At 40.4% G+C, this 13,734-nt stretch overlaps 1 protein-coding gene across 3 annotated transcripts in view; it reads right to left on the bottom strand.

The window, feature by feature from the left end:
- Window positions 1-12,761, bottom strand: part of Magi2 (membrane associated guanylate kinase, WW and PDZ domain containing 2) — a 1,345,877-nt gene extending 1,333,116 nt beyond the window's left edge. For all 3 annotated transcript variants that reach the window (XM_028778110.1, XM_028778109.1, XM_028778111.1), the window contains exon 1: window positions 12,189-12,761. In XM_028778110.1, coding sequence (XP_028633943.1) covers window positions 12,189-12,489 — 301 coding nt within the window. In that variant the 5' untranslated portion in view covers window positions 12,490-12,761. The remainder of the gene's footprint in view (window positions 1-12,188) is intronic.
- Window positions 12,762-13,734: the final 973 nt, after the last annotated feature.

Genomic DNA, 13,734 nt, shown 5'->3' on the forward strand with positions numbered 1-13,734 from the left:
ATTTTTCAAAATAAGGACCTGAGGTATAATGTGTATATTATCCTTTTTTAGATTGACATCTAGCACAGGACAATTCTATTACGGGCATCCAAACCTTCTTGCTCTAGACTTCTGTACTCTTAACTACTACACACGAATAGTAAATTCTTTAGACGTGACGAGACTCATGTGCCTTGTGGCATTACTAGCATGGTTCCTGGCACATATGCTCCTAAGAAGAGACTGACACTACTCAAACTCAATGCCTGGTGCTGAGGACTAAAGACTCCTGGTACATGCTCTTCCCAATATGTTGTTTTTCATCTGTTTTGACCTGTCATCTGTTTTGACTTTTCTTGATAGCTTTTGAAATCAGGTCACAAAAGATGTGACACAAGTTGAAGACATCAACTATCAATAGTCTTCATTATGCTTTTATTAATCCATATGCAATCACTAGCTTGGTGCCTGCCAAAAAGTAGACTCTTAATAATAATTTGTGAATATTTAGTAAATGAATTCTAGTCCTAAATAAGTGGAGTTGAAACATTGTGATGAGTCAGTTCATAATTACATACATTCCCGGATCAGTGGCCTATACACTTGTAAATAGTATATAATTCAAAAATATCACAAGTTGGATTTGGCATGAATTGTTGGTATATTTTTGTAACTGATTTGCTTTCTTGAATATGTTCCATTTTAGATAAGGTTAAAACAGATTTGTGTTCCTAGTTTTTATCTCAAAATGATGAAAAGTTTCTCAGGTTTAAAACAGAAACAGAATTGAGTGAGGTAATGGAGAAATACCCAAATTTTGGCTGAGCTGAAATAGTGACAAAGTGCATTGTGATGTATTCTCCAAACTTCTATTCTTGCAAGATTATCAATAGTGCTTGCTTCCCATAACAGAAGATTGGAATTAAGCATATTTTATATTGCTAAACCAACATGATTTGTGCTACAAGTAGCAGAAAACAAACTAAATGTCATAAACATCCTGTGTTTTGGTGCCAAGGGACACCGAGTTATTGGTTCCTTATTCCAGGTGTCTATCAGGAGCCAGGGCAGTTCCATTGGTCTGCTCTGCCATCTTCCCTTTTTCTACCTAGAGTGGTTCATCATCACAGGATGGCTGACAGCTGCTTCTCACGAGCTCCCATGAGGAGAACTTTCAGTCCACAGAAGGAATATTATTTTTTTCTCCCTCATCTTATTTTAGGAATTCAGAAATCTCTCACAAAGTCCCCCCTAAAGGAACTCTTCTTACTTCTCAATACTTAGAACTGGGTTACAAGCCATTTTACAAACAGATCACTGGTGAAAAGATGGTACTGTCTTGTCTGCATCAGACTAGCTGGGATTTACTCGCTTGAACTGAAGCCAATTTGATATGAAAACAAATCAACACTTTGGCATGTGCATTCTTGAGCAGAGCTGACATTCTAACAAAATGAAATTGAGAGTAAGGGGTGAAAGGGAAGTGCATTCTAGCTAGACAACCAAGTCCTTCTTTAATAATTTCGTGGCTAAGGTGAATCTGAAAAGATATTCAACTGAAGCAAACTGCCACTGTGGTCAATGCAAATACCGTCAATGTTCCCAAGAATAAAAGGTACCATGACACTTCCCACATGAGAGAATGAAGATGCTACAGCTGAATTTCAAGGTCTGTCCATTATTACTATATTTAATTTGGATATGTGTAAAGAGCCAGGCATGCTGCTGTGTGGAATGGCTACTAGAGACAGAAATTCACTGTACGTTTCAAAAGGCCTCAAGAAAGTATGAAGTTTACACTACAAGAATATGATATTTTTGAATAGACAAATGTGTCTCATGTGACTTAAGCATAACAGAAATATTCTTAAATTGAATTATCAAATGGTACCACTACAGTATATGCAATATGGATGCTTCAGTGTGTCAGGTAAAAACAAATTTAAAAGCATAGAAGCCATAAAATGGAGATGTGAGAAAATGCAAAATGACACTTTTTTTGTTCTATTATAGTGACTGAACAAATTGTTTGGAATATAAAAGAAATCATTAATTGCATACATTTCAATAGTTGATCTCCTGTAGATTCATTGCTACAAGTTCATAAACACTAAATTAACTTGTCAAAAGGAAGTTGTTTCACATTTAAAATACGAACATCAGATAAAGTAGCATTGTCTTTATTTTATGGCAAAATATATCCCTGCTAATTAAACAGCCTTTTTTCATGTTAAATTTCTAAATGCTAATATCTTTGTTTTGGACAAAAAAAAGATAGAGGTATGGTATAATTTCATTTATTATAAATAATTACATATTTATAATTTTAATGTTAAAAATTCATATTATTAGATATGAATCTCACTTTTCTCTAAGATATTTAAACAAATTAAAATTATACACTATGAAAATATATTATCCAGTTCATGAACAAGAATTCCCCTTAACCGTCAATTCTTTTGTTAAGATTAATGTTAGGAAGATACTATCTGGTGTTTTTACACAGCTCACTGTCTACTGTTTTGATACAAAGAGAAAAATCTAAACCTAAATTTGATTTGTTAGCATAGCTGGGTCTTCAGGAGGTAACTCAGAATCAAAAGGGTATGCATGGTATATATAAGTGGATATCAGCCAAAAGAAAAAAAAAATTACAGAATACCCAGGATACAATCCACAGAATTCGAGAAGGTTAGCAAGCAGAAGGGCTCAAGTGAGGATGCTTCAATCCCACTTGGGAGGGAGAAGAAAGCAATCACAGGAGGGAGAGAGAGGGAGGGACCTGGTGGGAGAAGGGAGGTGGAGGGGAAAAGGGAAACATGATCAGATAAGGGGACAGGGACACAGGAGTGAAGCCCTGAGAGCCAACAGAATGAATGGAAACAGGCAACCTCAGGGTGGGAGATAAGGGGGCCTCTAGAAAGTATCAGTGACCTGGGCAGTGAGAAATTTTCAGGATTCAAATTGAGGGACCTTAGATAAAATACACAACAGTGGGGAGAGGGAAATTTTAGAGCCCACCTCCAGCAGAAAGACAGGGCACTAAGTGGTGGGATGGGTTTGCTATGCCACAGTCAAAAACTCTGACCCAGAATTGATTCTGTCTAAAAGAACTGCAGGGAGAAAAATGGAGAAGAGACTGAGGGAAAGAGGTTCAGTGACCATCCCAAATTGGGATCCAGCTCAAGAGGGGGCTCCAAGGCCTGACACTATTACTGATGCTGTGCTGTCCTTACACACATAGCCTATCATGGCTGTCCTATGAGAGGCCCAACAAACAGCTGACAGAGACAGATGCAGATATTTAAACACAACCAATGGACTGAAAAAGGGGACCCCTGTGGTTGGATTAGGGAAAAGCTGGAAGAAGCTGAGGAGAAAGACAACCCCATAGGAAGACCATCAGTCTCAACTAACCAGGACTCTCTCAGACATGAAGCATCTACTAGGCAGCACTCAGGAACTGGTCCAAGGCCCCTACACATATATAGCAGAGGACTGCTTGGTCTGGCCTCTGTGGGAGAAGCAGTGCCTAACCCTTGAGAGATTTGAGGCCCCAAGGAGTGGGGAGGCCAGGTGGTGTCAGATTCGGGCGCGGGGGTGGGGGTGGTATATGGGGAGTGGGGGTTGCTGACATTCTCATGGAGACAGGGTAGAGGAGGAATGGAACGGGGGGAGCTGTGAGAGGCAGACCAGGAATAGGGCAATGACTGGAGTGTAAAAATAAATAAATAAAGAAAGAAAGAAAGAAAGAAAGAAAGATAAATAAATGCAATAAAAATAAAATAAAAGGGAAAATTTGATTTGTTATAATTTCTTAAAAACTAACATATATTTGATTTGCTTAATTGTCTGATACCCAGAGTTACAATTCTGCTCACAATTAAAATGTGGCAATTCTTGGGATTCTTTTCCTCCTACTGGATTGCCTTGCTCAGCCTCAATGTGAGAGCTTTTGCCTTATCTATTGTATCTTGTTTTGTCCTGGGTGGCTGGCTGTTGTGTCTTAGCAGCCTGCTCTTCTCTGAAGAGGAAGTGGAGAGAGAGAGTGGATACTGAGGAGAAGGAGATTGGGCTGGAAGGAGTGGAGGGAGGGCAAACCATGATCAGGATTTATCATATAAGAGAAGAATCTTTTTTTCAGTAAATAAGAAAAAAGAAAAAAAAAAGAAAAAGAAACTCAAGTCACTAAGGCTATATGTTCACACACATAAATCCTTTTATTTTACAAATTCTTTTAACACTAGTAACTGAGCCTTTCATATTTTATGTGGTTGTACATACATGTATCCAGTCCTATAGCGTGCATTTGCAGTTCACTAGGGTAACTTCTACACTGAAGAGAGGAGACAGAAAGCATAGACACTTCCAAGTATAAGGACATGGGGATCCAGCTACAGGGAATGAGGAATGTTTCAAAGGAAACAGGGTTTTTGGTGTTTAAACTTCTAATACAGAAGATCATCTCTGACAATGTTTTTGCTCGTTCAGAAGAAAGATCAACTTCCTTCTGTTTAGTTAAGACCCCACTCCCGCCTTGGTACCAGACTAGCGACAAAGACAGGATTAGATTTATCTGTGCTCAGTATGCTTTTAGAAAGAAGCCAAGCTGTTTGGAAGGAGTCAGTAAATGCTTTAAGCCTAAGCACTCGCTAGTTTTCCAAGAAACTTTGTCCAATAAAAAAAATTCTTTATCATTACAGTGTGGAGTACAAGGAAAGGTAAACTCCGGCTTGAGCAGCAGAATCAAGGTGGAACACGAAACATTTCAAATCTGAGATTTTCTCATGCTTGAAAACAGCTAATCAGATCTTAATCCGCTTAGTATGCTGCTAGGTTAATCTGTGGGTTTCTGGCACTAGTCTCCCTTGTCCACATAAGTGTATCCCAAATAAACCAGTCCCTCCTTATGAATACCAGTGCAAACTATTAGGATATGGACTACAGTTCATCTTTCAAATGAATGTTAAGTACTAACATAAAATCAGTTTTGCGACTAATATTTTCTCCCATTTCTCTGTATAGACAGCTTTTGTTTTCTCCTTGATCCACGGTAGTTCAGTGTACAATTTGGGAAACATGACTTCTTTTTTAAACATCTGAAAACAAAGTATTATGTGAAAGGTATTCAATTAATTTTTTCATTCAACACTTTTTCTTCCTGGTACTTCACAGTAATCCTTGAAAAACAGCCAAGGCTATTTTTAAAAAAGTTTTGTGATTTTATACACGTACCCCTCACTAAGTAACATTACAAAGATCAAGAAGTTTTCTACAAATTTTGTAATTAGAAGTATCAATATAGACAAAGAATTGTTTTTACTTTGCACATCAAGCTTGCTTAAATTGCTTTCATCCATGTATGTATTACATGTGTGTATTACTATTAGATACAGTGACTGCTATGGTTCAGAGAGTGTTGGGCTTTGTTTAAGTAAAATAACTTTAAATGACAGAAAACTTTCATGCAATTCATGTATAATATAATTAATAATAATATAATTTCCTAGGTAGATAAAGCCATTTAATTATTATATTTTAAATAAATTCAGTAACTTCTTTAAAACATTACCTTAATGGATAAAGAAAAGGATCTATTGGATGCCATTGCTCCATATTCCGTAGTCAAACAAGAAATCTTTAATAGTTTATTCGAGACTCTCTAAAATGCTCAAAACTACAAACTACATATCAAACCAAGCGTTACATTTTAAATTTATTAAAGAATTATTTTCACAACTCTGTTACAGGAGATACTTAAATGCCAACCCATTCCCATAATGTAAGACACTTTGGCTAATTTTCTATGATGGCCTGAACATTGTGCAACAGTGTCCAGCAAACAGTCATCCCCGCGCAGATCTTTAGTTAACTGGCCTTAGTATTTATGGGGTTTATCAGTAAATTATCTGTGTGACGTAGTACATTTTAAATCAAGGGAAAGATCATGTCAGCATTTCGTAGAGATGAAAGGGAGAAAGTTGAGGTTTAAAATGAGGAGTGACAATACCAAGTGAAATACCAAGAAAGCTGCAGAATCCTGTTACCTGCAGCTGAGCAGGGTTGACACTGTAACCATTGCTGGGACTAACTCAAGCCCTGCTAAAGTCACTCGAGTGCTTTCCATACAAATACTGAGGTGATGGTCACCTTTTGTGGCATTGGTTCACACAGGCATTTGCCTATGCTGTGGTGCAGCCACTGTTACAAGTGCAGTGTGCACTTCTGCTGGATTCGGTGTCACTTCCTTTGTCATACAGTGTTAACCGTGGCTACTTATTAATTCTCTTTAGTTATAGCTCCTCCTGAACAGAAACTTGGTTTGTCACTATGAAGTAAACATTCTACTGATAATATGATCTATCTGGCTACTGTGGTGTTTAAGAAGTGTAAATATATTTTTATACAAAATGAATCCCATGATTTCTATAGTTGTCACAATTAGAGGAAGAGCTTTATTTCGTTTGCCAGCTTTATAAGGAGGAAAGATATGTTCAGAAGGGAATAATGTAGAGGATGAAAACAAACTCTGTCCAAAGAAGTGGTTCACAGCCTGTGGATCACAACCCCATTTGTGGTCAAATGACCCTTTGAGAGGGTCTACCTAACCATCAGAAAACACAAATATTTATATTATGATTCATAACAGTACCAACATTATAGTTATGAGGTAGCAATAAAAATAATTGTATGATTGGTTATCACCACCACATGAGAAACTGTATTTAAATGTCATAGCATTAGTAAGGTTGAGAAAAACTGGTCTAAAACCTAAAAGAACAAAACTTTATAAATAAAGACATCAATTAAAGTTACTTTTTAAAGATGGAAGAGTATGTCATTGCATTTAATGGTAACAATTATCACAAACATGCTTTTTATAAAACATATTTTATTGTACAGGAAACACTAAGTATCTAACTTAATTTTGCACTTACGATCAATTAGACATAAGTATTTTTCTTCTTATTTTCCCCAGCTAATTAATCATAGTTAAGAGTAAAATGCATTGAAACTTTGGGGTAGATAGAAAGATGGCTCAGCAGTTCAGAGCACTGGCTGCTCTTTTAGAGGACACATGTTTGATTCTCAGGATTCATGCCAGGCAGCTCACAGCTGTCTGGAACACCAGCTTCTCCACTCTCCACTAGCATTTGAACTCACTTGCACATGTGTGTGTTATGCATACTCGTGCATGCGCACACGAGCACACACACACAATTAATTAAAAATATTGCAAAAATATCTTGAAGGTTAAAAGTAATGAGAGTGGCTCAAAATGACCCAAATATTTAGAATAAGATTTTCTAACATTTATATAGTGCTTACTACCTGCAAACCATGACATGATTTACATGTGTAACTTAGCTAATGAATATTGGCAAGGCTGGGGTTAGCATATAAGGTCTTACACACAATAAGGAATAATTCCAGTAGATTCCATTCCCAGCTGTCACTTCCTATCATTAACAAACTGCTACCTCCCCCATTTAGAAAACTTGTTCATACAACTATCATCAAATAGCGCTCTCAGGTTTCAAAGCCAGATAACCTGCAAGGAAGACAGCACAGTTTACCACTGTTCTCTTCCATATCCTAAGGGAAATATTGCTACCAGGGTCTGCTATTCATTTCAAAGTCGTTGTTTGAACTGCAAGCAAGAAGGTATGGCAAACGTGCAAATTATTTTTTTCTGATTATGGAAGTGAATGTGTGAGTTTCAAGCAATTAAAAAGGAAACTGAGAATAGTGGATGTGGAAAACAAAACAAAAAACAAACAAACAACTACCATCACCACCAGCAACAACAAAACCAAACAACCAACAAACTACAGCAACAAAAAATCCACACAGTTCAGAGCAGAAATGGCAACAATTTCAATCTTCAGTTGGCATTTCACCTGAAGACTATTGTCATTCAAAGCAAACACATGAGGAAAGGGAATGCCCATGTTTAACATTCAAGGTCATGACATTAAAATAGTAAAACAAAACAAAAACTAAAAAAAGAAAAAAGCAAAGAAAACTGTCTGCACACAGTGGAGATCCACAGTGGCATCCTTCATACACTCTGCTCAAGCAGACTCATTTAATTGTTTATTAATCAAAATTTTCCTAACATAGTTATAATCAATACATGTGGCTATGGCTCAATAACAGGGCATTTGTGAAGCACATAGATGGCCCTGGATTTGAACCCCAGCACTGGACAAATATTAGGCTGATCAGCATATTAAATCAATCATATTATTTTTGAATAAAAAAACATATAACTTACATTTTGTGGAATAAATCAATTTTTACTGGCAAAAAAAATCGACATACTTTGGATTTCACTCTCTAAAATTAAAGGCAGTGTGGAGGTTTAACACATGGTCTTAGCCTGAAGTCAGTGAAGAAGAAAGTGACTCTTAATAAATGTGAATCTTCTTTTCTTTGAAGGGGCCTGTTAAGGAGCAATAGGGGAAAGAGTGATGTAGATCTTGTCTAAAAGTGAAGTTCAAAGGCTTTTAATGGCTCGTCTTCCACATGGCAAGAATTATAAAAGTTTTTGCCTCTTATTTTTCATTGTGAGATATTAAATGGGAAAATGTATCCAGGTTATGTTGGTCCCTGTGTAGTCTAAGAGGCATCCGGAGCCATAGCCTAAGGAATGTAGGACAGAAACAGGACAGTCTGTGTCACTGGCTGCTGTGGACTTTAGCAGCAAAGTTAAAAGGAAAAGATAAAGAAAAGAACTGCTAACACTTCAACTTGTATCTCAGGATCACCTAGGCAGCTATCTTTACAGGGTCCTATTTCCATAGGAGAACGCATACAACATTGCTGAATTATATTGAATCTATTGGTAAGGAAAGCTTATTATAAACAAAAAGAATGGTTTAGAAAATCAACAGGATATCACCAATAAATAGAAATGGTATTTTTCATATCGAGCTTATTCTGTAAGCTAAAAGATGATGAAATAAAAAAGATAAATGTGTTGAAACTTGTTGAAAAGTTGTGGGGTTTTTTGTTTGTTTGTTTTCTTAAATGAGTTTGAAGGCATTTAAGCAGTTCAGAAAAACTATAAACACCTGTCTTCTTTAGTATGCCTTAAAATATTAGTTTCTCACTTTCTTTAAAAATTCGGATAACTAGAAAGCTATGATGACTATCATGTAAAATTAGCCAAAAAGTAAGTAAAAGTTGAGTAAATATTGCAATTTGTTTGCTAGTGCTTTTTATTATACATATCTCCCATTTCTAGCAAAATCTCTCCTAGTTTTTGCTATAATTATACATGTAGTTTCTTCATAATGTCCAATATTTAACTAAACCTTTAAAATCAATCTCATTAATATTTTTAAAAATCCGCCTCCCATGCAAGCCGTGTTTAAGTTCACTGGCTATCCTGTGTTTTCCTTTTTTTTTCTTGTTCCGCCCCAGAAATAGAACTACTAAGTCAAGAGTTTCTACCCAGTTTTCAAACAAGTACCAACCCTACTGAAACCCAAGAATCATGGGTTCTATGTTTAATGTTTTATAACTTTCACTTACTCATAATTATGATTCAATAAACCTCATCACCACTGATAAAAGATCAATTTCATAAGGGAATATAATATAGGAATCATTACATTTAAATAAATATATAAGATTATAAATTTCCCAAAAGCTATAAATTAATTAATTAATTTATATATCTATTTTAATTCAGTAGATGAGTATCTATTATTGGAAACCTGGAGGCTGATAAACTAAGGGTTAACATATACTATGAAAATATTTTCACCTAAATACCTCTGTCCATAAAAATAAGTTTCCTGAAGCTGAACAGCTATATTCTTCCAAACAAAATACAAGCAAGATGCTGATTGTTCAGGATCAGCTGAGGTAAAATCAAGGCTGGGCAGGGATCAGCCTCTGTGGATCTTTCTGCTTGGTCAAGATCCAGAATAAGGGAAACCTCATCTTACAACATAGCTCACAGCTCTGCTCTGGTAGCGATTATGCTTCTTCAAGAGAAAGACTTCCCAAATTTGCCCTAGTTTTGGCATTCGTATATATATATATATATATATGTATATATATATCCCATTTCTTATCTCAGATTCTCAATTTGCACAGCTTTTATGCCTTCATTTTTCCAATGTCTCTCGGGATTTCATTTACTAAAATTGCTGATACTAGATAATATTTTCATTATTAATTATATTAATACTAATAAACATTTATCATTTATGAGTATTAGAGTTGGCCAAAGTCTATCTCAAGATGTAAGCATCAGACTAAATGCAGAATAAAATGATAAGTGGGAACCACAGCAGAACAGTCACTGTGGAAATGTACTACCTTGGGCTGGTGCGGCTGATCTCAGGAAAAGCTTCCCACCAAGGATAATTTCCCTCTCTGACCCACAGAGAAATCGGGGAGAACTGATTCTCAAGGCCTGTTTTCTGATTTCTATATTACATTGTGAGCATACCATCCACTCAACCATAAACCATCAATCCATAAACAAACAAATATTTTTAAAGCATTAACCTTAACAGTTGTTTTTCTTTGCAAACACCAGTATTTTTGCCACCCCATAATGGTATCGGTCAATTGTGTACATTGGGTCATAACCTGGAGCTTCCCATTGTTTATCTATTGCTATTATGCAGCATTGTGACATAAATATAGCAACACAACTTACTGAATTTGAGTTCAAATTATGTCACTTTGGAAAATACTAGGATACTAACTCATCTTCTTCAGTGTCATATAATACCGAATGTTTACATTAGATGATCAAAAGTGATATACGATGAATACTCAATAAATTCCACTGAAGATACGTTCTTCCGTGACAGCTTTAGAGAAGTTTATGAATCTTTGTTCTCTCTTGTTTACTTTGAAACTTTTTTGCAGGTTAATTTTATGTTGAAAAAACAACTGCTCTATAGTATGCCTTCATAATGGGTCTCAGTATGAATAGCAATTCAGAATACAGTTATACTCAGAATTTCAACATTGGCGCAAGAGAGAGTAACAATAGACAGTAAACTGTCATACCAATAATGCTGGTATATATGTCACATCTGTCCTGTCCACCTGTGCCACCCCGGAAACTGCATTACCACCAGAGGAAAACAAAGGCATGCTACGTTTATAAAATAAAGTCTCCTCTAATGAAACTTTTATCTCCAGACCATAATTTTATTTCAAGCAAAGACATTTTTCAGCAAGATTCCGATCTCTCTAAATTCACTTCATAGCCCTGGAAGAGGCTCATCAAAAGCCAGGTTAGAACACAGGGGGCCTGAGCTGTGACCAGCTTGCATCTCCATCCACCTCTATGCCAAAACCACGCCCCCATGTCTGGAGCTAGAGGAGAGCCCAACCACAGAGAAATCCTAGTCAATAAGACAATCCGAGTCAATGAAGAATACTTTGGGGAATGCTTGTAATGCTGCAGTCTGCCTCCCCACCAACACTAGAAAGCTCTCTCACTTCCCTGCTTCTTAATCTCTGCCTCTCCTCTTGCCTGCTGGCCAGGGGCGATCTCTAGGGTTAGTCAGTCTCCACGTGACTCACAGTGCCCACATGACATGACCATGGGCGGGGGAGAAAGACCGAGGAGTGTAGCAGGGAAAAAGTTACTGAACACTGGTCAAAGCGTCCAAACCAATTTGTCCCTTTCCTTCCTCTCCAATCAGTGGATCAGAGATCCCCAGGAAACCGCTATTGATCAAGGTGTCTCCAGACTAGTTTTGGATATACTGCAAGCTTTCTCCACTTTCCCCAATGCTCAGAGCTTCTCCCAATCTCTCTAGTGACACCACTGCACCTCAAGTTGCTCCATCTTCCTTTTTTCCTCCTCCCTTGTTTCTTCCTTCCCCAAAAGCGCTGTGTCCACTGTGGGCATGCCACTGACGCACATTCTATTTGGCCCTAAAGCTCAGAGGAGGTCAGACAAGGCCAAGCATCTTCCAAAGGGGAGGGTCCAACTAGGCAAACTAAGTTGCCTGCTACACTACAACCTGGCATAGCTGGCCAACGAGCGTCCCCCACCCCGCCCCCCGCCCCGGTCCCACTAATGCTCCGAACAGTTACGGTGCTCTCTGGACCCCACCCCGCGGTGGCGCAGCATACACTCATCCAACACCCGCGCCCCCCCTATTGATGCCCTCCCCACGCCAGGGTCCCACCGCCAGGCAGAGCACCGAACAAGCTGAGCTCACCTTGCTTGACACACTTGAGCCGGAGGGGATCCTTGCAGTGTTTGATCACGGCCAGAACGTCCCTGATGGTGAGCCCCGCCACGGGCGTCTCGTTCACCTCAAGCAGCAGCTCCTCGGACACCAACTTGCTGCCGCTTTCATAGGCCACCTTGCCCGGCTTCACCTCTCCCAGGTAGGGGAACTGTCCGTTTTCGGCGCCCCCCTTCAGTTCAAAGCCCAGCTGGCCCTCCGGGTTCCTGCCAATGACACTCTCGTGGACTTTGCTAGTCCAGTGGCTTTTCTTTTTCAAGCTTTTGGACATGGCAGTAGGGTGAGTCGCCTCAGTTCCTGAGGGTCCTTTGAGAAGGAGGGTCTGGGAGTCAAAATCAGGATGGAGGGGCAAGGGGGCCAAGGAAAGAGGGTAGCAGACTTTGCCTTTCTCTCCCTCTGCTCCGCGTTTTCCCTCTTCTTTGGATGGAGTGTGGTGGAGGAAGGGGGAGGATGAGAGGGAGGGCTGGGCAGAGGTAGGAGAGCTTGGGAGAGGTTGTGCTGTCCCCTGAATGACACTCAAGGCTTTGGCCCCGCAGCTGAGGAAGCTGTGGTGGCGTTGGCGGCGTTAGCGGCGGTGGCGGCGGCCGAGCCAGCGCGAGCAGTGGCCGAGCTGCTGAGCGGGTGGCGTGGGGGTGGGGAGGAGGGTAGGGATGCCGGGGGCCACTCCTGCGTGCTGCGAGTGGGGAGCGCGCGCGCGCTCGCCGGCCTCTGTGTTGTTAGCCGATATCCATGGCAGCTGCAGTGGCAGCGGTAGGGAGCGCGTGTGTGTGCGCGTGTGCGCGTGTGTGCCTGTGTACTAGTTGTACTGTACTGGCAGGATGCGAGCGGGCGGCGGGGGGCTGGGGGGGAGGGATGCGAGCCGAGGGAGGAGGCGCGCGCACCGGGTGGAGCGCCAGGGAGGGCTTCGCCGCCGTCTCCCTCCCTCCGCGGCTTGACCCGGTAGTGAAGGCGCCGGGAGAGGCAGGCCCCGGGCCGCCCCGCAGCCAGCGGGAGGAGGCGGGAGTGGGAAAGGAGGGGAGCGGAGGCCGGGCGTGGGCAGGCCGGCGAGAAGAACCTGGATCCCTGGGTGGACCTGTCTCCAGCTTTCCTGCGAGCCAGGCTGCTCGCCTGCAGGACGGCCGGACTTCTTCACACCCCAGAACGTACAAAGCAGAAATCCGGGGACCCGATGGCGAGCCCGGTGCCTAGTGGCCCATCTGCAGCGCCGCCAGTCTTCTGGGGCTCCATCCCGCCACGAGGAAGCTGGAGTTCGGGGGTCCTAGCGTGGAACTGCAGAGGGCCTGGCAGCTGGAGCCGGTGGTGAGAGACTTCACCATTGGCTCGCTCCACTTTTACTACATTCCTTGCAAAGTTCTCAGAAGTGCCACTAAGATAGACGAAAGTTAGAAGAAGGAGTCTGGTCGTCCTGGCTACAAGAGGAAGGTGAAATAACATCTGCAGAGCAAGGCCAGGTGTCCCCTGGGAAGAAACTGAAGAGAATTGAGTGAAGACAGGATAGAGGGTACCTGCCCTAGTT

This window comes from Grammomys surdaster, unplaced genomic scaffold, assembly GCF_004785775.1.
Source record: "Grammomys surdaster isolate TR1022 unplaced genomic scaffold, NIH_TR_1.0 325, whole genome shotgun sequence".
Classification (NCBI taxonomy): domain Eukaryota; kingdom Metazoa; phylum Chordata; class Mammalia; order Rodentia; family Muridae; genus Grammomys; species Grammomys surdaster.